At 43.5% G+C, this 24,620-nt stretch overlaps 2 protein-coding genes and 1 long non-coding RNA gene across 12 annotated transcripts in view; 2 read left to right on the forward strand and 1 right to left on the reverse strand.

The window, feature by feature from the left end:
- The window catches only part of PXK (PX domain containing serine/threonine kinase like), a 67,402-nt gene extending 51,558 nt beyond the window's left edge, over positions 1–15,844 (forward strand). Inside the window, exons 14-19 of one of the 10 annotated variants that reach the window (XM_033132319.1) lie at positions 933–1,010; positions 1,537–1,623; positions 2,084–2,153; positions 4,830–4,889; positions 10,542–10,574; positions 14,467–15,736. In XM_033132319.1, the coding sequence (XP_032988210.1) occupies positions 933–1,010; positions 1,537–1,623; positions 2,084–2,153; positions 4,830–4,889; positions 10,542–10,561 (315 nt within the window). In that variant the 3' untranslated portion in view covers positions 10,562–10,574; positions 14,467–15,736. Of the gene's footprint in view, positions 1–932; positions 1,011–1,536; positions 1,624–2,083; positions 2,154–4,826; positions 4,890–10,541; positions 10,580–14,466 lie in introns of all 10 variants that reach the window. The other 9 variants (XM_033132321.1, XM_033132320.1, XM_033132322.1 and 6 more) reach the window with 9 other exon arrangements.
- Positions 15,845–16,232: 388 nt separating this feature from the next.
- PDHB (pyruvate dehydrogenase E1 subunit beta) lies at positions 16,233–21,265 on the reverse strand. Its single transcript, XM_033132323.1, has 10 exons — positions 21,150–21,265; positions 21,014–21,067; positions 19,606–19,713; positions 19,456–19,518; positions 19,317–19,352; positions 18,895–19,180; positions 18,362–18,472; positions 17,948–18,039; positions 17,065–17,206; positions 16,233–16,770 (listed from the first exon to the last, which is right to left on the reverse strand). The coding sequence occupies exons 1-10, from the start codon at positions 21,189–21,191 to the stop codon at positions 16,625–16,627; spliced, it is 1,080 nt and encodes a 359-aa protein (XP_032988214.1). The 5' UTR covers positions 21,192–21,265; the 3' UTR covers positions 16,233–16,624.
- Positions 21,266–21,352: 87 nt separating this feature from the next.
- The window catches only part of LOC117036894 (uncharacterized), a 28,592-nt gene continuing 25,324 nt past the window's right edge, over positions 21,353–24,620 (forward strand). Inside the window, exons 1-2 of the long non-coding RNA XR_004425455.1 lie at positions 21,353–21,713; positions 22,714–23,041. This is a non-coding gene — a long non-coding RNA (uncharacterized LOC117036894). The remainder of the gene's footprint in view (positions 21,714–22,713; positions 23,042–24,620) is intronic.

A 24,620-nucleotide genomic window follows, 5' to 3' on the forward strand; every position in this document is an offset into this window, starting at 1 on the left:
CCCTTATTCCTACTGATGATTATTTAAATTGTTTATTTCTAGGATATTTTTGTGTTTCTTTTTGCAGTCTTGACATGGCTTCCTCTGTATACCCTTAGCAATAGGACTTTTGTTCAGCTAGACTTCAGGTAATTCTCACTGATGGTTGTTCTATAGTGTAGTTGTAATTTTGATGTGGTTGTGGGAGGAGGTGAGCACAGTGTTTACCTACTCTGCCATCTTGACAGGAAGCGCTTCAATCCAATTTTTAGTTAATTTTTGTATATGGTATAAGGTAGGGGTACAGCTTCATTCTTTTCCATGTAGATATCCCATTTACCTAGCACCATTTATTGAAGAAACACCTTTTCCTACTATATGCTTTTGGCACCCTTGTCAAAGATTATTTGATCATATACATGAGTGTTTATTTCTAGGCTCTCTATTCTGTTCCATTTGTCTATGTGTCTTTCTTTATACCAGTATCACACTATTTTGATTACTTTAGCTTTGTAATATACTTTGAAATCGGGAAGTAAGGCCTCCAATTTCAATCTTCCTTTTCTTTTTTTTTTTTAATTAAAGTTTATTGGGATGACAATTGTTACAATCTTCCTTTTCAAGATTGTTTTGGTACTTCAGAATCTCTTGGGAATTCACACTTGAAACATCATGTTTATTTATGTGTTCATTTTAAATATTCATTGATAAAAATGCTAATGAGCTATTTTACTAACCATTGTCACCCTAATAAATTTAATTTTAAAAATGCTAATGAGCTCAGTGTGTTGGGGATACCAAAAGTGGCCAGGATAGGATTCAAGTAGATAGCTTATAACTGATTTCATTCCAGATGTCCTTCTTGATAACCAACTACTCCTTCATTACAACCAGGATTTGGGAGAATCTCTGGCTATTTTACTCAATCGAGCATGTACTTTCTCTTCTTTCAGATCCCCACAAAGTTAAAAGAGGCATTGAGAATTGCCAAAGAATGTATAGAAAAGAGACTAATTGAAGAACAGAAACAGGTAAATTGTGAATTGTTCCTCATTGCCCTTTGATCTTTTAGTGCCCCATCCCCTGCTATGGAATTCACCGTGATTTACTTTAACTTATTGTTCATTGCATAAACATTTCTTGCATACGTACTCTGAACCAGGCTCCAGCCTCAATTCTGTGAGACAGATGAATACTTCACAGTCCCGTGCTCAAGTTGCTCAGCCTGTGGAGGAAACACACACGCCTATAAAGGGCAGTCATCCTTTATAATTGGGGTGGGCTGGGTGGTGGGGGTCATACATGGTCTATGTTCTAAAGGTGTGGGGACCATTCTCATCTTCTGTAAAAGAGAGGCAGGAAGGAACTAGGGGAAGTGAGAAAGGTCTTCACCTTCTGGCATACTCTTCTCTCAAACATCCAGACCTGAGCTTGGAGGCAGACCTGTTGAGCAGGGAAAGATTTTTCATCCAAATAATCTGACTTGGCAAAACGTGTTAGAGATTTTCCTTAGTGTAGGATACCCTTCCATTTGTGGTGAATGGTGGTCTCTTATAGATTCACCAGCACCGAAGACTGACGAGAGCTCAGTCTCACCATGGATCTGAAGAAGAAAGAAAAAAGAGAAAGATTTTAGCTCGAAAGGTAAGCTTGGTGTCTCTCTGAATTCTCTCTGTGTAAAGAAAAGTTCTAGGTTACATGTGAAGAAGGTTCTAGGTTAATGGTGCACATTTAGTTAATGACAGATTTTGTGCTATATCTCCTTGAAAGCTAAAACTATTTCCAGATGACTGGTTTGCAGCTTTTAAAAAAGAGCCACATAATATCAGCAGAGAAATGGACCATATAAGTTTCCTGGCTTGCTGGGCTGATTATGTCCTAATGTAACTGGGGGGTGTGATTGGCCTCAGATAATAGTCAGAATTCTTGGTTTTATTTTCCACTTTGGTTTTGGCTTATGACTTTTTCACTCCATTAAATTATGAGGCCAAATACGATCTCATATATAGATAGTTTAACTATGTGCCTAAAAAATATTTTTATTCTGACTCTCAGCTTCAGTATGTTTATTCTTTGCTTTTCCCGTCTCTTTTTATTTTTAAAGAAGTCAAAGCGATCTGCTGTTGAAAATAGTGAAGAACATTCAGCAAAATATAACAACTCCAATAATTCAGGTAACTGGTTGTAGATTGTAGTGGAGCCCAGCACCCAAAGATCGGGACCAGGAGTCTATATTTGGTCAAGAGGTCTTGGGTTCTGTTGGCCAGAGAATGGTAATGAATATAGAAAACCGAAGAATTCAGTCCCTAGTGAAGGATTACGACAGTATTCATTGGCTCACAGGAATCAAGTGCTGGAAGGGAGCTCAGAGGTTATAGAGCAACTCAGCCTCCTCACTGATGGCAAGACTCAATCAACAGAAAATGAGCATTATCCATGGAAGAAAAACCAACACAACTCAAAATGCAAGGCCTCCTATTTTTTAATGGAGCCTGCACAAACAGAAGTGCCCCTAAATCTTGTCCTCTGCTGCAGTCACCATGTGGTAGGAGAATGTGCCCTCCTATGTTAAGGAAAACACTCAGTAGTTTGTGGGGATGGCAAAAAGCACCATTCCAGAAGAACCGAGATGGTACAGAGAGCACTGTCCTGAGTTGGCAGTCATCGCTGCCACTCCTGACTGGCTTTGGGCCTTAACGTCCCCATCTTTGGAAATCAGGGCTAGATTGAGTGAACCCTTGGGGCCTCCCATTTCTTCTACCTTGTGAATCTGTGAAGTAGAGAAGGGGAGGTTTCATTCTAAGTCAGGCAGCTTTGGGTTAGCCCTGGAAGGCCAAGGAAAGGGGAGGTTCTTTTAGGTTGAGGAATAGCCATATACTTTTAGGCAGGAGAAGGACCTAGCAGAGAGGGAGAAGCCAAAGATGCAAAAGAGAGAGTGATGGGGTGAAGGGGCTAGAAGGCCAAGGGCTTAGCATCAAGGCCCAGCTGTCAGTCTCAGCCATGGAGGAAGCCAGTCCATCTCTTCTTGGAGGCAGGAGCCTCGAGGGGCAGGTGAAGAGGTAGAGGCATTTAAAAGCAGAAGGAAGGGAGGAAATTGAGGATGTTCACAGTTCGTGCCTTCTCCAGTCTTCTCAGTGAAGTCAGGGGGGAAGATATCTGCTGAGGGCATGAGGAGAACAGTGAATAGCACACGAGACCCAAAGGCTGGACTAGCCACAGCAGAGAATGCAGGTGGTGTGGATGGAGCTGAAAATTGGAGGAGTTGGGATGGGAGAAGATGGTAGACTCCAGAAAAAGGGTGAGAATCATGCTGACACTATGGCCTGCAGAATCCAGGCCAGAGAAGGGCTCAGGGGGAGCTAGAAGGGAAGAGTAGGAGGGGAGGCCCCAGGCCCTGGAGGTCCCAGTGAGGACCAAGGCAGCTCTTCAGTTGTGGAGGCTGGGAGAGGAGAGGGGCTAGAGAGTGTTGTGGCCAGCAGCTAATTTCAGACTTGGAAGTCTGTTTTCCCCATGGTTGATGGGATGGACATGGGCCCATCGTTGTTGTCATTAGGCTGAGACTCATGTCTGACTGTCATTCTGTCCAGCAGCTCATTCTTTATAAAGCAGAGAGAAAGCCCAACTCTGTGTTTTCCACCTTCCTGAAGCAACTGCATGCCTTCGTGCAAGGCTCTATGCCAGATGCAGCCAGATGGGATCCCCAGGACTCCCAAGACACTGTGTGCCCTCAGGGAGGTTAGGAAAGTGAAGCAGCAGTCGATGGACACGTACAGGTCATCTCCAGATCCCACTGGAATCACGAGTTCAGTCTTCTCCCCGTTAAAATCTATGTTAGCACTACAAAGCGGTATGAAAACAGGAGGGGCTGAGTTTTACCTCCTTTACCAGTAAAACACCTCTTATATTTTATAGGGAAGTGAGAGAATATTGCAAATAGTGGAAAACTATTCAGGTGCAGGATGGTATGGTTTAATTAGGACATTTCTCCTTGTGCCCAGTGTCCATGCCATGCCCAGCATGTCCTGTAGGTGAAGTGATGGTTGGAGGCCTCCCCAGAGCAACAACTAGTGGTTTCTCGTGGGCATGATCACAGCCCCCTTGGAGTTGTGGCTAGTGAACCCCTTGATAGGACCTCCACAGGGAGGAGGGGCTTATGTAGGAACCTCTGTCTGCTCATTGGGTTACTTCCATGTCAGGCCAGCAGGATGTATTTTGAGGATTTCTGATCACTGGGAGATGCTGAGAACTTGGGAATATTTGAAATATAATAAGGTGACTAGGTCCAGAAAAAGCATGTGACATATGGGAATATGTATATTGTTTTAATGTGAATTAGGGTAGTTACTGAATTTTAGGTAAGAAGGTCTGGAAAACCCACAAGCAAAATAGGCTGACCCTATCTAATTGTATCTGCTGATAAAATGGAACTTGTACAGAGAGCATTGCTGTGTAGCTGCTGTAGGGAACTCTCACCTCCTTCAGAGAAGCCCCCACTGGACCGCTCTGTACCTCTGTGGCACTTTCATTTGTCATTCATTACCCAGGGACAGGGGTTGGGTCAGGAAGAATACTAAAGCCATGTGGGTAAGCTGTTGATTTCTCCAAGTGGGTTTCCAATAAGGCAAGCTGTGGGGAGCAGCATGGGGAAGGCAGGCAGTATACCCTGTCCTGGAGTGGAAGCTTGGTTGTCGGTCTGGTCTCTGAATTCTCTGTCCCTCCTCACCTTTCACCACAAGGCCCACACACTAAGCCAAGTGCAGATTCTCAGCCAGTGGTGGGGCTCAGCTAGCACCCGATTCCAAATGTCTTTCTTTGGTCCCCATGTGTGTTTCTGTGTGTTCTTTTAGCAGGATCTGGGGCCAGCTCACCTCTCACATCTCCGTCATCGCCGACTCCACCCTCTACAGCAGGTCAGTGATGGAGGAAAGGTAGCTTGCTTCCCTCCTGCTGTCCACCAACAGGAAAAGGGGCGGGGCTCTTTCTCGGCTCATCTTGGCCCAAGCGTTTCAGGGGTTAGATAGTGCGGCCTTCTCCAGAGAACCAGTGGGAGTGCAAATTAGCAGTGTCATTGGGAGGGCTGAGGGTCTAGGTTTACAAACTCGGGTTTCATGGGGCGTGGAATAGTTGGTTTCGGGGCCGCTAACCACCCTCTATCTCCAGCTTGCTCTCTCTGCTGAAAAGCCTCATGCAGGACTCCTCAGATCAGAGCTTGTCTTGGTACATGCTCAGTTGAATAAAACAGTGGCACTGCTGCCCAGGGGCCCTCTCCTGCCAGAGCTCTCTCCCCAGGGAACCCAGCCAGAATGTTGGTTTTGTCACAGAGCAAAACTGGTGAAATGCCTCGGTGTGGGAGTGAATAACCACCGAGTTTCTGATTTCCTGATAACTCTTTGTGCCCTGTTCTGCTCTGCAATGCATTTAAGCATCTGAATATTTTTCTGTGGCTAGCCTTTGTTTCACCTCTGTGAATCAAATCAGATACTAGGAGTTTTGTTTGAAAAATGTAGAAAGAATTTATCTCAGGGAATACTTATAAAAATAACCTCTAATTCTGTGGAGTGATCTTGTAATGCTATCTTTTCTTCTGTCCTTTTCGAACTAGTTTCTCCTAACCATTTTGTAAGCCCCACTAAAAACACACTGGGGTACCAGTATCTCCTTTCACTTCTTAAATGAACCAGATGTTCTAGATGTCAGAGGAGCTGATTCTGTCACTTAGAGCTTGTCAGCTGTGCTTGGAAGAGTTGCTGCAACTATCTGAAGGGAGAGTCAGTGGCTGGGGTTGATAATACCACAGGCGGCACCGGAAGCGACCGAGTGCATCATTATCTGACTGGTCTCAACGCTTCTAACTGACCTTCCTTACAAAGTGACAGGCCAAGGGAAGTGGACTGGCTTGAGCGGTTTACTTCTGGCTGGCGGTGACTTCCTTGTGGGCTGAGCATGGTCACTGCGGCTCACTGCATGTGTGCGAGGGGCAGAGTGCCTGGCTCATGGCGATGATACGTTTTCCCTGTCTGACTTTGTCCACACATTTTACAAGAAAGCCCCCAAATATTGATCAAGACAGAAAATAGAGTTCTGTCTTTTGTAGAGGTGACTTGTATAGGCTGATCCGAAATTTCTGGGGATCCACTGCCCAGATCATGTTGAGCCATTTTCTAGTAGATAGAATACTACTTTCACACCCCTCAGACACATGAAGGAAATTAGAAATAATTAATAGTGAGACTCCATAAACGCTCCTTTAACAAATGAGATGTCTGTTTCGGAGTACACCACTGTGCATTAGATGTGATTCTGGGATGTTAACTGCCAATTCTCATTTTTAAATGCCTTGGGGAATTTTACATATATATATATATATATGTGTGTATATATATATATATATATATATATATATATATATATATATTTTGTGAATCCTCTAATTTACCTGTGAGTTGAATGGGAGCTATCTCATGCACGAGCAGGTTTGCATGAAATGAGATAACTTTTAGAGTGAGAGAAGAAAATGAGGAATCTTACAAGAGTCAATGTTGGAAAAATTTTGAGGAGTGGTTGGAGGGTATTACTATGAATTTGATAATATCTATCTTGAATGGGAGCCATAAGCATTTAGAGGGAAAACATATGTGAGGCCCCGAGCACAATACCTAGCAGAGTCAAGGGGTTCCTAGCAAGTATTGGCTCCTTCTTTCCTTTCTGTCCTTTGTTTTGTTGATGAAATTATCAACTCAGACCCAAAGACTGTACTCTGACCTCTGCTGGGCATTTGTTGTGATACAGCTCATAAAACTGGTTAACTATAATAAATAGCATTGGCCTGTCAACCTAGCATTTGAGGCCCTAAAATGGGGCACCCACAATGAGTTTATTCATTCAGTTATTCAAGCTGCATTAATTGAGAGCTTGTGGTGTGCCAGGCACTGTATTTGGCACTGGGTTACAGAGATGAAGAGACACACACGGCCCCAGCTGGCATGGAGTCACATTTCCAGCACCTCTCGGCAGTGCCAAAGTGATAGACACAATTCAAGCCAATGCTTTCCTCGGGGTCTGACCATGGAGATTTTTTCTCCCAATAGTCCCCCTTCTTAAACAGTGAATGCACCTTAAAACCGAGTCCACCAGCAAGCAACATCTCAAGCTTCTGTTCTGCACAAGGCATTAGGGAGCTACAAATAGGTGGTCGCCCTCATGCTGCTGTACCCATGGGAGATGCTCAGTAAATCCTGTGGGTGGATTTGCTGGGGCTTGCTCTGCCTTCAAGCCGTTTGCTGAGTGAGGACAGACTCGCAACTGAGGGGGGCAACTTCTGGCTTGTCAGACCCTGCTTAGACTGGTCCTTTCTTCCAGGACACGAGGCCAGGCTTCTCATGGGCTCATCTTTCTCGTTGCCTCTGCACGCTGCTCATTTTGTTGCTGGAATCACATTTAGTCCAATTTATGTCTTTACTTCTAGGCCAAGTTTATGGTCTATTTGGGACCTAAATCAGAGAGTGTCTTCCGCTTTATGATGAAATGCAGTTTTCTCAAGAAATGAAGAAAATTCTTCACTTTCAAGGGCTTGTATTAAAAAAGAATTCTTGCTAACGGTGGCATCTCAAACACAGCTCCAGTGGGAGCTCTTGGAACTACACCTGGGGCCAGGGAACCTAAACTTGAGAGAACACCACTTGCTAGTTCTGGGACTTTGGACCGGACACTTGACCTCCCTGTGTTTCAGGTTTCCTATTTGTAAGTGAGGATAATAAATGTGCCTGCCCAGTCGTGTTATTAAAGAGAATCCAGTGAGTACGAGGTTAGAACAGTGCCTGCACCAGATACTCTGTTAGTTACTGCAAGACCTTGAATGAGTCACTCTGTGTCTGGGTTTTAGTTACTTCCTCTGTAAAAGGCAAAAGGGTGGAAGTTAGAGGAGACCGTCTCACAGTTCCTTCTAGTTAAGCATACCATAAATTTACTGTGGACGCTGCCTTTGGCAGTTTGTTCATCAGTAGATCAACTTAAACTTAGGCAAGTTCATTTCGACAGCAATGCCTTTCTTCCTGAAATAGTCAATTTTAAGCACATTCATGGTAGCTGAGCGTGGTATTAAGCCTAGTTACTTTTAGGATGGGGCAGAAGTGATAGATGTTTCTAAGCAAAGGGATCTTACTCTCCTGACCCTTTCCAGCATTTGTGTAAGGCTTGGGCCTTTCCTGCCCTAGGGCCTCTTCTGGAGGTCTTAGCAAATTGATGGGAGAAATATCATTTCCCTAAGTCTGTTGGCAGTTCCATCAGGTGGGATGGGATTCTCAAACTTTAATTTTTTTTTTTCTCACTGAGAACATTACTAGCACTTTGCTTTCTGCTAAAGATTGTGTTTCCTGCCACTAGAAGGTCACTCTTTCAAGGAATTTTAAAATTCTTTATCCTGACTTAGTTCATGGTAAATGTCACCAACTACTGTTTACACTCTGAATTCATAGAGCTGAGTGGTTTAGAAGGTCCCATTTTACACACACAGAAATATTCCCTTCCACCTTCCCTTTGGAAGCAGGCAGGCCTGCTACCTTACTATTGTGTGTTTTCATGTTTTTTAAACAGGTTTGCAGTATTTTCGGAAAGCTAAGTAAGGGGGAGGTCCTAGATTCTTGTTCTTTTTAATAATCATATTTAACATAGTTTGAGCACTTATTTTATGCTAGGCACTGTTCTAAGTGATTTATAGTCATTGTTTTATTTAATCCTCATGAACGCTTTCCCATCCAAGGAGGATGGATTCTAGAGCTCCATTTTACAGACAAAGAAACTGAGGCTCTAGTGGGATTAAAAGACTTTGACCAAGGTCACACAAGTCGGGGATGCTAGAGTAGGATTCAAGTTGGCTCTGTCTTTGCTTTTACCCCACCAATATGTATTGAGTGTCTGCTCTCTTGGGTGCACTGCACGACCTGTGCTGTTAAACATTGCATGGCTGGTGTGTAAAGTACCCTGAAAAAAGAGTCAGAAACCCCAGCTTGGGTTATAGCTCCTCCACTTTTCAGCTGTGACCTTGGAAAAGTAATTTCCAGTCTTAAAGCTGTCCTTTAAAAGAATTCCTGGTCTGTATTAGGTAGATAATACACATGACCAGGCTTTATAAGTAGTAAAGTACTATTAAGTATAAGATCAGCTATGAATGCTCTGCAAGAGAATCCTAGCCCTTCCTCCTGTTCGCAGTTTCTAGTTTTAAGCAGTCATTTTGAAGAGAGCTGGCAGTTTGTAGAAAACCCAGTCTGTACGAATGACTAGAGAGAGGGAGGTTTCATATCAGGACAGGAGCTGGAGGAGGGAGAACAGAGCCTATGGGCCCAGAGGGACTGAGAACTTGACTAACAAGAAGGAGAGCTAATAAATAAGGCACCAAAAAAGAGATGAAGTTATTTAGGATGCTGGAGTTTCCAGAATTGGTGTAGCCAAATCAAAATCTGAAACCCATTTTAGGTTCAAAATCAATGTCTCTGGCCATAAGAATTTTTATCCAAACCTGCACATACACAAAGCACTTGCCTTCTTTGGGATGAACAGGTCTGCCCTGCCGTGTTTCTCTGAACGGTATGACATCCCTGCTCTCCGGTCGTTCTCTCACAGCGCTCCCTCCCCACCCACGTGCCAGCAGCTGTATGCTCCTCCCCCAGCCCTCAGCCGGCATGGGCAGGGGCGGGGCAGGAAAGCGAGCGTCCCCAGCACCCCCACAAAGCTGCACCACGTGAGTGGTCAGCCTGACCTTTCCAACATTGGCCTCATTTCCCGGCCCCTCCCCAGAGGAAGGGAATTTTCTCTGGCAGTGGGACAGGTTGGTGCATTAGGAACTCGGGGGTCCCTAACTGACAGGGAAAGTGTTATCCTTCACATTTCACCTGGAATCTAGTCAGTTAAAAAGAAGACAGGAAAAATGTTTGCCCTGCTTTTAATGGTTTTATAGCCTTAAGTAAACTAGTAATGCGGCTCACTGCCCAATTCAGCCTCTAGACCCCAGCAGCCTTCCGGGAGGGGGCCCACACCACCCCTGCCCAGGAGCTCCACCTTCCACCTGCCCCTCTGCACTTGCTCCTCCCAACTTTGCAAAGACCTGTCTCCATTTTAGACTGTAGGAGACTTGCTTGGAAAAAAGTGATGAGTTCTAGTTTTTCTCCCCTCTTGATAAACTGTCCTTATTTAGTAATAGAACTAAGTATAGTCCCAGGACCCATTCCACTTTTCAGGGGAGGTAAAACCTTCCAGGGTCTTCTGAAGTGAGTGTTGTGCTTGTAAATAAATAAAAATAACACCTAAGTGGCTCAGAAGAAGAAATTTAAAAAAAGAACTTGAGGAGGAAAGCAACTCATTGGTTTGCCATGTTCTAAACCAGTCAGTCGTGTTTACGAACCAGTGCATTTTGTGCTTAAGTGTCTCCTAGTTTGGTAGTGTGAATAATCAGCGTGTGATTCAGATTAATATTTTACTGCCTCTTACTATTTAAATGACACTAAAATCGGAATAATGACTTGTGTCCCCTTTCTCTTTCTCTCTCCCCCTTTCTTTGCTGTTTTCAGTAGAGCATGCACCATTTTGAACGTGAATTTTCGGTAAAGTAAGCTATACTGAATTCTCTAACTTTAAAGATGCTGTTTCTGTATGTGAAATGGGACCTCGTGCTCTAGATCACTGAAGTGATGAACAAATGGGAAAGCAGATTTGAGATGATTTCCTTATCTGAACATTTAAATGAAATACAGCATCTTTAAAAAGCACCCAAGTGACTTCATTTACATTCATTTCATTATCATCATGACCTTTAAAATCTTCATTTTCACTCTGGTTTCAGTTTTAATATAACGGCTCTAAAACCTGCAAATCAGCTGTATGGCATTTGGGTGTGTTTTAACTTGGGGAACGAGGCTCTCAAAGTCCTGTTGCTGCAAAAAATGTTGGTTCCTTGTGACTCCAATGAAGGGGAAAGGACATTAGGTAGTTGAGTTCTCCGTTATGGAGACACAACTTACAAGCGTTTATAACTGGCAGTAGGGAAAACCAGTTCTTTGTGAAGCATCTTTAAGCTTGAGTTGGGACATGAGTGCAGCCTTCTTGTCTGTCTGAGGCAAAAGCAGTTCCCAAGAGCTGGGTGCCGCCTGCTCCTGGGGTCACTGCCCTCCATTCCCTCTTAAGTGTAGCTGGCAGGTCTGGTGGCCCGTGGCCAATAGGGCCCCCGTCCCCGCCATGTGTGGATCACAGAGGAACTCAGACCTGCAGACACCTGTAGACTGCCCACTGCTAAGTTGGCCCCAAGGATGGGGACCCTCAGACATCCTTTCCACCAGGTAGGTGAGGATGTTTCTGGCAAGGCGTTTCTTTCTAGATCTAACCTATGCTCTTGTTGCTACAGGCTGTGGTCTGTTCTAGGGCCCCTGCTGGATTATTACCAGGTTCCCATTTGGTTTGGGATTCTGGGGAGGGGAGGGGAGAGAAGTTGTCTCTTGGGAGAGAAAATGAGATTGGAGAGATGAGGACCCACCTGCTTATAATTGTAGCTGAGCTGAGTTGGAGCATCCCTCATCCTGGCTTACTACAGGCCAGTATCCTTCCAAGCTGTGTGAGTTCAGTTAGTGCTCAGCCTACCGTGGAATCTGTCCGGTTTTGTCTGGGGCCTGGGGATAAGGACTGTCGGAGGCCCCTTGTCGGGGAGCAACTCATTCATATTTGAGGAATGGGGGTGCTCAGGCTTTAGGTACTTGTTCGCAGGTTTGTCACAGGCCAAATAGCCAACTCTGAATTTGGCCCTTGTTAACAGCCCTCCCTTCCCCCTCTTGTTAGCAAGGTGGTGTAGCTTAACCCCCAATGAACCTTTAAAGGAGGCTTGTGGACCATAGAAAAGGCAGAAAGAAAAAGCAGAAAGAATTGATGGGGCCTGTACTCAGTGAATCCCCGGGTCTGTGTTCTTTCTCCTCCAGTGATGACCTTCTGTCCCCTCCCAGAGTGCGCTGAGCTGGCAAGCTGAGTTCTGGCTTCCTTGCCCTGATCATACACATCAAGATCTGTCCTAGTTGTCGCAGGCCCAGTGAGGAAAAGTGGACCTCACGGGACATCAGGCCCTTTGCAATTGGTCCGGCCCTCTGTGCGGACGTCAGGGTGACCTTGTCTATACCCCTGGACGAGCAGCCTCCTTTCGCACAGCCCTGAGCATCCCGTCTGCTTTACAGGCACAGGTTACCCTGTGGCACTTTGGACAGTGTATTTATTTATACTACTTATATATTCAAAGAGATTCACTGAAAGTGGTAACAATCTCCGCTTTTCCTTGGAAAATGAAGATCCATGTACCGAACACCACCCCAGCTCCCAAACTCTGTGGTAGTGAATTTACCCTTTTAATTTTGAGCGCCTGGTAATGAGGCCAAAGTCAAGGGCTGGTTCCTTGTGAAAGCCAAGCAGTTTTGTCCTGTGCTGAGACGGCAGCCCATATCCAAGTCCAGCCCTCGAGGCCCATGTCTAGCCTCCCAGCACCCTGGGCTGGAGGGGTAGCAGTCTCTGGATGGCCAGTTCCATGCCTTTAGGACACAAGTGCTGTTGTAGCCTAGAGCCTGTCTTCTCATCTGTAACCCGCAGTGACTCTTCTGCCAGGCGCCAAGCACAAAGCTGGAAGGCAGGAACACCGATGCGCCTCTGGAGCATGTCGAGCCTTAATGTCAAGTACAGATTCTGACGCCCTTTTCTGGTCATTGGATGGCAGGAGGGTGGCGTTGGCACCTGCTCACTGCTCCAGACTCTCTCTCTGCTGCAGTTGAGTTCCAGGAGCCCTCAGAGGCAATGTCCCCTTCTCCTGGCGTTTCACTGGCCACTATCTGGAAACCCCTTTCAGAGGACTGCTTCTGTCACACATTCACTCTCCCTGATCTCACCTCAACACTCATTCCAGGTTTAAAGACCTTTTTATCTTTGTAACCCTGTAACATAAAGCCAGGAACATTTTCCCACAGTCCACCTTGGCATAGAACATAATCAAATTTCATTCATTAGTTGTTACTGTATAGAACCAATGGAAATTACATGTTGTTCATTTGTCTGTATTGAATGTTTATTTGTGTCACCATATCATTGTTGAGAATTCCAAGAATGCAGAGCATGAGTGTGTGTGTCTGTGTGATTCTTTAATTTCAGCTGCCTTAGGTTTGGGTAAAGATGTGAAGGAAGGTAAGTGGTTTTCTATGAAACACAAGACTGTAACCGTTGCCTGCCCCACTGTAACCGTTGCCTGTTATGCGCTTACCTAAGTATTTTTTTGGTGATCCTGAACCACTCACTCATCCATAGAAACTCAAATGGTGATTGCTATGTTTGCCTTTTAACACCACAGCTCAGTAGCAGCTTGGGGGGGAACCACCTAGCAGAGTGTCTCCCTTGTGTAGCCTTAGGAAGGGGTAGAGGGTAAGGCTAGAAACAGATGGGTGGAGTCACTGAGCTGCAAGTTCACAGGAAATGGGGCAACTAACTGTGGCAGAGGCAAGTTCTTTAGGGCAAGTTCTTCTGTCTGTAGTCAGTGTTTCTTTTGTCCTGGGAGAACAATTCATTCATTGATTCAAAACTGTAAAATTCAAGTGCCAAAAGTGTGCTTGGAAGCCAAAGGGAGTTTTAGACACCTGTCCAGTTCCCTTCTTGCCCACTAGGGTGGAGCTCGGCGTTCCAATTTCTCCTTATGCTTCAGCAAAGATAGGGGTAGTGCAGTTCCATTCTGTTCCTGGGTTGGGCCCCAGTGCAAAGAAGAGTACTTGAGGAAGACTCCTCCCTGAGAATACCATTGCTGGGGAAGTCCTTTGCCCCTTGCTTTGCATTGCAACAATTATTAGCTTTTTGTATTTCTTTAATGCAGCCTAATAGGAAATGATTTAGAGACAGATGTCCCTGGGGAACCCATAACCCAGCAGGCACTGGTTCCTTGCCAAAAATCCTGAGTGGTTTGTCATTTTATATTAAAGCACATCCTTCAAATATTGTGTGTTGGAATAACTAAAGAACTGTTCATCCCTTATCAGTAAATCGATACTCAGGTAGGCCAACTCTGTGCTTACAGATGTCTACCTTCAATTGCTAGCTCAGGAATAGGCGGAGCTGCCCAGGCCCTGGCCAAAGTAGCTGATGGCACTTTTCTTTGGGGACCACTACTAAAATTTGGAAATGGAGTTAAGAGCCTCATCTACATTAAGAGAATGTTACTACGTATAGCCTCATGTAATCTGTGATATTTGTTCAGTCCTTTTCACACGACTGTTATTTGGGAGAAATGGCAACTTTAGATTTAAATTCCCCTCTGATGCTTCTAGCTTTCTTGTTCAGTACTTAAGAAATCGTACAGCATTGGGTATTTGGTCCCTCTGAGGAAAAATGCTTGCAGTCTCACCAAAGTCCATTCTGCCCAGGATTGAGCAGGAACATGTATGCAGGGTGTGTGGAGAGAGGATGCTGACTGTCCCTTTTCCTCCACAGGGATTTCCACAGTACCTCCACCTCCCCCACCTCCGCCTCTACCAGCAGCAGCTCCCTTGCCTCCTTCGAGCACAGAGGTGCCCACACAGCTCCTGCCCCAGGCTGTGAATGGCGTGAGCCGAGGGGCCTTACTCAGCTCCATCCAGAATTTCCAAAAAGGAACTTTAAGGAAAGCCGAAACCTGCGACCACAGTGCTCCTAAGATTGGTTAAAGCTTCATGTTTACACTTGGACAGAAAAGTTTTTTTGTTTTTTTTTTCTTTCCACCTCCAACCCCTGAAAGCACCCTCTTCCTGGATGAATAATTGCTGAGCCGGTACAGACACATACTGTTTTGCAGAAGCTCATGTAAGGGTCTTTTCAAGAGGGAAATATTCTTCAAGTAGATTAAAATCAGGCTGGCGTTGCTGCCTTAAGAAATATTTTGCTCCTTTGCTACTGTTTTAAAGGAGTCGTCTTCATCCTCTAATGGGCATCTTTTTGGGGTAGCAGCATTATTTGAATTCGTATTTCTACCAACTGAAGGAAACAGACAACAAACGATGATAGTGTTCAGTCACAGCAGCGAATGGTCTTTGTATTGCAATCCCTCCTGTCCCGTCAGACAGCTCCTAGAAACGTTCCTCAGTTTATTTCTCTATTCTGAAGCATTTTCTGGTTCTTTCTTAGATAACTCCCAGTTTTGCTACCTTAAATTCATCTTCGACATTAATACTATAGCCCAAAGCATAGTTATGTCACCAAGTCAGAGAATCAGTTGAGTTCATTTTCCCCTTAAATGCGGAAAATTCGTAACATTCTCGTAAATTCTCACAGGAATACTGTTGTGGTTCTAGAACTCGGGGCTGCTAAAGTAACTACTTGATTCATAGTTCCTTATAGTTAGAATGTATTGAACAAAAAAAAGTTAACATCAGATAAAGCTCTTTCCAATTAGAGGATCTGACTCCTCAGCAATTAAGTTTGTGGTTTGTGGGAGATTATTATTACAGGTGAATCTGGCCATCTATAGAATTGTGATTTTTCAAAGATTTATTCAAATTCATCATCTTTAAATGTTACTCATTTATTAGAAAGATCCTTTATCCTATGATTTGCGTAAACCCTTAAATAAACTGCACTTTAAAGGATTATAAATAATCCATTTAAAAATTCAAGTACACACATCAGTGTTGGTTACTATGCAGAGAATGTCACTGTCTATAGTTTCATGTAATCTGTGATAAACGTTCAGCTGTATTTTTTATTAAAATAAACCATGTCAACACAACGTGTTGTCTGTCGCTTGGCTTAGTATTTTAAAGGGGAGCTTTTTGTAGTACCTTTTGTAAACAAAGACCAGATCCTTACAGTATTTCTAAAATTTTCTTCCCTCCTATCCTATCTCTACTCCTTTTGCGTCATATTTTCCCTTAATTAATAAGAGCTAACAATCCTGTGTTGCTGTTTAAATTAGGTACCATTTGTACACTTCTGTAACTAATTTAAACCTGTCTTTTCCATCTCAACTTCTGGAGAGGGTAATGTATGGCAGGTCTGTTTTCTGGCAATGGGAAAATACCTGATAAGAGTTTTGCTTTAATTTTAAAGGGAACCCTATTAGAATTTGGCATTTGAAGAGTCTGTGGACAAGCTCCTGTTTTAAGTGTGATGAGGTTGAGGTGATTAATGATTAGTTCCTAATAACACTAATTTCTTAACAGAATTTTAAGACTTCCATATTTAAGACCCCATATTTATTTTCAAGAATATAAAAATACAATTAGTCATAGTTAGGAATTCCTTTATTCCTTATCAAAACAACCTAACAGTAAATGTAGATTATATGCTTTTACTTTTACATATTTAAGTTGTCTTTTTTTGGATATATCTTTCATGAGGACTCGGTCACATTCATACCATGTCCTTCCAGTGAGAAGGTAAAATTTTACATTAGTCTTATTCAAAGTACGTGGTAATTGTAACAGACAAAAAATAGGCATGGAGTCTAGGGAAGGAAGAATGGAGAGTTTTTCCACATATAAGCACATTTTAACTTCTTCCGAGTACAAAAACATTTATGAATCATAAGGTCTTACAGTCCAGTCCAGGTAGTGTCCAGGTGGTGTCAGCCAAGTATTTTAAATAAATCCCAACTGACTTGAAATTCAAGTCTAAACTAGATATTTAATGTTTTCTTTATTGCAAAAATGATGTCTTTAACCTGAGGTACAGAGTTGTCTTCTAGAACCTTTGCATAAGGCATAGGGACATCAGCACCGGTGACACGAACTGCAGGAGCATCGAGGAAATTGAATGCAGGGCCTAGGAGAGAAAGAGGCTCCAATGAGAGAGAAGCAGGAGGAACCAGCTGAACATCACCATTTTGGCACAAGAGGTATGGCTGCCCAAAGACCAGGGAAAATCTAAAGGAATAATTACTCGGAATTGTTTCTGGTTTTGCTTTTGAAAGCATTTATCTGAAAGAAAAATGCCAAGCTGACTAGCTGAAAGTTCATATAATTTGGCCACCCTTAGTTTTCAATCTCTTTATTCAGTATCCAGGTACACAATGTTTAATACAGCTTGACTATTCTAAAACCAGTTTCTCTGAAATACCTTCCATGACCCTGGCACAAATTTCAGCTCCTACTCCGAATTGTGGCCAGCCTCCTTCCACAGTTACCAGATGGTTGGTCTTCATCACACTGGCTTCTATTGTGTCAATGTCCATTGGTCTGATGGTTCGCAGATTTATCACCTAAACAGATAAGCTTTATAGAGCCACTGCATCACAAAGATAGTCTTATCCCCATAATACCACTTCTGTTTTTGTTTCCTGTTAGTCTTTGGGTCTAGAAAAATCTAATCTGCCTACCCATGAACAAAACATAAAGGGGAAATTGTAATTAAAACAAAAATCTTTACATCTACTACAAGCAGCTCTTGTTAACAGAATTTATTTATCTTCCCTAGGCTTTAACTTCCTTCTCATCAAAATAATTAAAAACCGACTTACTCTGTATCAGGCACTACACTAAGTGTAATTCTCACGATCACCATAATGGGACAGAAAATGTATCATCCCCACTCTGTAGCCAGCCCTCCCTTTACTGCTGTTCTTTCTAAGCTCCTGTCCGTCAGTCCAAGTCTTCTGAGATTTAGAGTACATAACTTGCCCAAGAGTAACTAGCAAGTGGTAGGTCCTGGATACGAAAGGGTTAGACTCCTTTAAGTTTCCCCTTGTCCCAACCTCTAGCTCCAGGGTTGGATCTTAACTTGAGAAAGCACGTACATACTATTCTGAGAGACCCAGAACCTATGTGGTAAGAAGCTAGGTATTTGAAAAGCAGGTAGGTTACCAGCTTTAAGCAGAGGCAGAACTAAGTGACAAAGATTTTACATCTAGTTAACCTGTTACAGAACTCAAACTCCTATTTCTGGGTCTTATATTTAAAAGGAAACTTTCTGATTCTTTAAGAGCAAGTGAATGCCCACTCACCTCACATTCAATTCCCTCTTTAGACAGCACAGTCGCAGCTTCTAAGCAGTGGCCCACAGGTCTTGAATGGGCAACTACGGTTACATGTGTCCCTGAAACAAAGTGGTCACAGATCAGAGGTCAGGTTGAAACTAAGTTCATTTGTAAAATCTTCAACTCAGCTTCATTCTACTCATATGAGGAATGTGGCAGCCTTCCTAGAAAAGAAATACAACTCTACTAGACTAAGATTTAGAACAGCACAAGTGTGTGAGCAATTAGAGCACGATATTCTTAACTTGAACTCATCCTATAATTTCTTATAGGATGAGTAAAAAGTGAGTCAAAGTAAAGGGCAGTAACGTCTAAATTGAATTTAACACAAAGAGGGGATGGATTACAAATAAAGTTTAAATGTATACGAAGTTCTCTTACCTTGCCTTTCTATTTTGGCTTTTCCAATGGGAATCAGAAAATCTTTTGACTGAGCTTCCAAGGGAAATTCAAAAGAAACTCCATACATCAATTCATTTTCTAGCATCACCACTGTAAAATATAAATATTTAAACAAAAGTAACTACATGACTAAAAGCGTATACACAACACTATCATTCACTTTGTGAAAAGTTTCACTGTGCTGATTAGGAAGTCTTGTGTCTATTGTGTCCAGTCACCTTGAGGATGGTTTAGGTACTGACCTTTGTAGTCTGCTCAATCCTAACTGTATCTATTAAGGTTAAATCAGTGTTGCAGGTATATAGTAAATGTCTCCTTTACCTAACTGGCCCCCATATAGTCAGAAATAAGAAAAACAACTACATTTTTTACTGTCTTTACTACATCTGTAAATCATTAACATTTTATGTGGTATGTCTAAGCCTGACTAGAAACCTTTATTGGTGTCTTGCATGCAAAGATTTCATTTTAGTTCTTTAATATTTAAGAGACCCAAGGGTCACTTTGCTCACCTGGATTATTATCCCGAATGGCTGATTTAATAAGTCCTTTTGCATCTTCTGCATTCCAGGGGCTGACCACCTTCAAGCCTGGGCAGTGCCCATACCAGGCAGCAAAGCACTGTGAGTGTTGGGCAGCTACACCGGCTGAGGCGCCATTGGGCCCCCTGAAGACTATGGGCACAGGCTGAAGCCCCGCCGACATGTAGTAGGTCTTGGCAGCTGAGTTTATAACCTGGTCAATGGCTTGCATCGAGAAATTGAAGGTCATAAATTCACAAATGGGCCGCAACCCAGCCTGTCAAATCAAAAACATAGATGTTAAAAAGACTGAAAAAGCAATGACCACTTTGTTCCTCCAAAATTCAAATAACGTTCTTAAAAGTTCATGTTAAAAATCTCTTTGGATGAGATTCATAAAGAGGATTACATACCATAGCTGCACCTACGGCAATTCCAGCAAAGCCCATCTATAAAATAAAACACCAACATAAGTGAAAATCCAGAAAAATTAGAACTGTGCGCTTTAATAGACGTGCCCCTCATAGGTCTGCTTCCTGAGACAAGGCTTACCTCAGATATGGGCGTGTCTATGATCCTCTTATCTCCGTATTTCTTCCACAGGCCTCGACTAACCTACAAGCAAACAGTGACGCTATTTTAAGTCTATCTGTTGGCAGGTGCTCATCTCCATTTTGTATAGCTTTCACATATCCTGGTTACCTTGTATGCCCCATCATACTGGGCAACTTCTTCCCCCAGCAGAAATACCTTCTCATCTCTTTCCAGCTCCTCATCCATACCTTGATTGATAGCGTCACGAACTGTCACCTGTCATGGTATGGGAAAATAATAAGTTACAGGATTATTTAGGATACTATTGAGTTTCGCGCCCTTTTTAATTACCTAGGCTGCCCACAGCATATAATATAGAAAAACTGTCTATAGAACAGTCTTCTCTAAAAGTTCCAAGAATGCTAAAAGTCAGATTTCTATCACACACAGCCAATCTCTGATTGGATAGGTTAATGAGAAGTTGACTAACATTTTTCTTGGTGTGTACCTAAGCTTAAGAAATCAGCATGCTGGCCACACCAGTTCATGGGCAAAACTTCCTAAGTAGAAGGTATCCTGGGTTTTATTTCCACAGTTGGTGTACTATGGGGCAGAGAATTGTTCAGGAAGCCTAAATAATACGTATTGAGCACTCACTAGGTAACAGGCACTGCCCCTTTGCCTTCAGGATCTAGGAGTTTCTTTACTACAAAAGTTGGTAGAATTCTCTAGTAAAAAAAAAGGGGGGGTGCCCAAAAAGTTGAACACAGAATTACCATATGATCCAGCAATTCCCCTTCTAGATATATGCCAAAAAGAACTGAAAGCAGGGACTCAGATACTTGCACACCAATGGTCACAGCATTACTTATGAATCCAAAATGTGGAAACAACCCAAATGTCCATCAACAGATGAATGGGTCAACAACATGTAGTATATGCATAAATCGGAGTATTAGTCAGCCTTTAAAAGGAATGAAATTCTGACATATGCCACAACATGAATGAACCTTGAAGATGTTATGCTAAGTGAAATAAGCCAGACATACAAGGACAAATGCTGTATGATTCCATTTACAAGATGTACTCAGAATAAATTCATAGACCCAGAAAGTGCAATAGAGGTTACCAGGGACTAAAGGGAAATGGGGAGTTAGTGTTTAATGGGTACTACAGATTCTGTTTGGGATGATGAAGTTCTGGAAATGAATGGTGGTGATGGCTGCACAACATGGTGAATGGACTTAATATGGATATTCACTTTGAAACGGTACATTTTGTTAGGTATATTTTACCACCATGAAAAATAAAAGGGGATGTGTGTGAAAGAAGAAGCGTCAAGTTTCATCAGATCGCCCATCAGATTACAGTAAGCCTCGAGAGGATAACGTGCTGATGGATTTGGCGCCGGCTGCAACAGAGCCAGCACGAGTCCCACGCAGGAGACCGTAGACTTCAAGGCCAGCGGCCGCCTTTCTCCCCTCAGCGCCGAGTGGCCACGAGGCAGGGGCGACCCTGGTCTCCACCCCAGGACAAGGGGCCCCTCCCTATCCTGGCTAACGTCCCAGCCAGTTACCTGCAGCGCCGCTGACGCTGTCCGGTGGAAGCGCCTCCTCAGCAGCCCGGAGACCTGGCGGGAAAATAAAAAGGACGCTCAGAGGGAACGAAGGGTGAGCAGGGGTCGCGCAGGGGTCTCGTGTGCCGCTGTGTACCTGCTCAAGGGGTCTCCGCACCAGCCCAGACACCGCAGCCATCTTGATCGTGTCCTCTAGCCGCCGCCGAATGACAACACAGCGGAGCCCTTGACGTTCGGGCCCCACCTCCCCCGCTGGCGCGGGCCAATGGCAGGACGCGGCGCCTGCGTGCCCCGCCCATCCCATCGGGTGAGGGGCCGAGGGGCGGGGCCGAGGTGGTGCGTGGGATGGTTTCGGCAGCTCAGCCGGGGGTCGACTCCATTCAACTTTATTGAGAAGCTGCGGCTGCGGACAGACTGAGTGCACGCCGGGGACGTCCCTGGTTGGTGTTGCTTGAAGCGCCGAGACCAAAAGTCAGACTCTGAGGGCATAACTCGAGGCTGAAGGGACCTTAAGACTTAGGCCCGCTTTCTACAAGCACTGAAATCCTTTGGGCACCAAGTAGCACTTGCACACACTCTAGTGACGGGGAACTTACCACCTTATGAGCGAGTGTAGTCTTCCCTGGGCAGCACTGTCTGTTGGTGCCTTAGAATGCGAGTAAGAGCTTTTATTCGCGCATTAAGCTTCCAGTGTGCTGTGGTAAGTGCTTCATAGCTAATTTAATTCTCTCCATTTCACAGATGGGTAAACTGAAGCAGAGATGGTTAAATGAGCTGGGATTTGAATTGAACACTGTCTGACTCTAAACGGTAGTCTTTTTTTGCTGCTTCCTAAAACAGAAGTTGGGAGTCCCGACTGGGAGAAGGTTACAACAACCTGCATTTAGAGAGGGCCTCATATCATAGTAAGGGCCAAAGAGGTGTCTAGGGCAGCCTCTGGAAGCTTCCTCTCATTCGTCTCAGTTTGACCCTTGGGAGTCAGATGGGAACCATTGGGGACTCCCTTAGTCCACACTCATCCCCTAGACGGTCCAAACAAAACCTTTCTTTGGGCTGCAGTCTGCCGGTCTGCTACCTCAGAGTCTGGGTTTAATCTAGGGCTCCGGGAAGACCGCGCAGCAGGGGAGTGACTAGATCACAGGAATCTATCTGGTTGCTGAGTGAGAATGAGAGGTGGGGGACTAGGGCAGAAGCAGGGAGACCCCAGGGAGTCCCTGGGGATGAAGAGAAGGGACAGATTTGGGACTAGAATCAATAGGATTGCTGTGAGGGAAGGGGAAGACTTGGGGCAGGGGGTTTGAATGGATGGGTGGAGGGGAGGAGCCTGGGAGCAGGTGGGAAGAACTCACTGAATTTGGATGATCGGTCATACCCAGGTTGGATACAGGAGCCTGTAGCTAGAGGCTTGGCAGGGCTAGAGATACAAATTTGGGGACAGCTGCATTGAGATGGCCTTTATCTCTGGGCCTCCGCTTCATCATCTATAAAATGAAGAGGTGTTCCCTAAGGTGTGGAGTCAAGCCCTTCCAAGTCTCTCTCACTTGGCACCATCATTTAGTCCCTTCAGGTTTTGGCAGGAAACCCCAGCACTTCCCAGACAGCCCCAGCATCCCCGAGAAACCTTTGAATCTGAATGTTAGCCCTCAGGGATTTCTGGGTTCTGCTTAGCATGAAAACGTCTCTGTTCTCCCACTGTCCAGCACTGAAAGATTTCAGGATTAGAATTACAAAGCAAAAGGAGACCTCAGGTGAAGGAACAATGACCCAAAAGAAAAGCCAGAATTTGGACTGTAGTCTAGACAAAGGATCGTATTCTTGGGCTATATTTACATAGAGATGCCAACAAGCCAAGAACATTGAATCTCTTCGGCTCATCTGGCCTGCTGAGTGAGGAAGGCAATGCGACGCCGCAGGACTGAGCGGAGAATTTTCTTTTGAAATAATGACTGGCCATTTCAGACACCCTAGGTACATTCATCAGTACATGTGCCTTCCTTTCAAACTCTATGAACAGCCGGGTTGGAAAAGGTAGGCACCATTTTCTGTTTAAGCATAAAAAGACACAAAAGATAAAAGTGCTGAATTTTAAATCCATAATCTTTACAAAACAGTCTTTAAATCCATAATCCTTACATTCACATGCTGTAGATTTTACAGACAGGGATTGGAAAGTGTAAATTGGCCAACTAGGCCACTTCTTTCTCAGAATTAAATATTTCCAAAGTTGCAGGAGCATTTGTCCACAGATCACTTCAGGTTGTCAGAAAGTCCTTTATCCAAAATTTTCAATCTCTATGGGCTTGACCAACTTTTTTGTGTGTCACTGCAAGCAAGGCTTTTTAAAGATGGCATCCCCCCACCCCAACTTTTTAGATGTAATTTCAACATAGTAAAATGCACATTTCCACCACCCCAGAAAGTTCCCTGATGTCTCCTCCCCACACATCACCCCACAGGCAACCACAGATTTTCCTCATTATATTTTAGTTTGTCTGTTTTAGAACTTAAAGGGAACTATAGAATGTGTACTCTTTTGTTTCTGGCTTTAGCTCAGCAAAATGTCTTTGAGATTCATCAATATTGTTAAGTATTAATAGTTTACTCCATTTTTTCTTACAATTTTTTTCTTTTGAAAGACTTTAAGACTCACAAGAAATTGCAAAAATAGTACAAAAAGTTCACCCAACTTTGCCCATTGATAACATCTTATATAACCATGGCACGTTATCAAAACCCACAAATTGACATTTGTACAATACTATTATCTCAGGTAGAGAGAGACTTTATTCAGCTGTCACCAGTTTCATATGTTTATAGAATTGTTCCATCACCACTGAGCCACTAACTCCCTCATGTTACCTCATTTCACACCCTGCCCCATCCCTAACTCCTGGCAATTGCTAATCTGTTCCCAATCACTATGATTTGTTATTTCAAGAATGGATCCTACAATACGTAACTCTTTGAGATCTTTGAGATCGGCTAGTGTCACTCAGCCTAATGCCCTTGAGATCCATTCAAATCGTTGCATCAACATTTCATTCCTTTTTGTTGCTGAATAGTTGTATGACTGTAGTAGTTGAACCATTTATCCATTGAAGGACGTTTGGGTTTTAGCCAGTTTTAACTATTACCAAGAAAGCTGCTATGAACTTTCTTTCATAAGTTTTTGTTTGAACATAACCTTTCATTTCTTCAGGTAAATACCCAGCAGTATGATTGTATGGTAAGTGTATGTTTAACTTTTAAGAAATTGCCAAACTTTTCCAGAGTGGTCGTACTATTTTACATTACCTCCAGCAATGTTTGAAACAGCCACTTGCTGTGGATCCTTGCCAGCACCTGACATTAATATTTTTTATTTTAGCCATTTTAATAGATGTGCAGTGGTATCCCTCATGCCACTAATTTGGATTTCTCTAGTGGTCAGTTAGATAGTGAACATCTTTTCATGGGCTTACTTGCTATTCATCTTTGGTGAGGTATCTGTTCAAGTCTTTTGCTAATATTTTGATTAGATTGATTTTTTTATTGTAGTAAAAAATGCATAATGTAAAATTTGCCATTTTGACCATTTTTAAGTATACAATTCAATCTCATTAATTAT

The sequence above is a fragment of the Rhinolophus ferrumequinum genome, chromosome 17 (assembly GCF_004115265.2).
Source record: "Rhinolophus ferrumequinum isolate MPI-CBG mRhiFer1 chromosome 17, mRhiFer1_v1.p, whole genome shotgun sequence".
Lineage (NCBI taxonomy): Eukaryota > Metazoa > Chordata > Mammalia > Chiroptera > Rhinolophidae > Rhinolophus > Rhinolophus ferrumequinum.

Bases quoted from the DNA above. Each gene is read 5' to 3' on its own strand.
- PDHB (XM_033132323.1), bottom strand. From the start codon at position 21,191: ATGGCTGCGGTGTCTGGGCTGGTGCGGAGACCCCTTGAGCAG. The intron at 19,181-19,316 runs GTATGTAATCCT...TTGATTTGACAG, and splicing joins TTGCCGTAGGTGCAGCTATG to GCTGGGTTGCGGCCCATTTG. The intron at 16,771-17,064 runs GTATTTCAGAGA...TTTCTCTCCTAG, and splicing joins TTGTGCCAGGGTCATGGAAG to GCCCTGCATTCAATTTCCTC.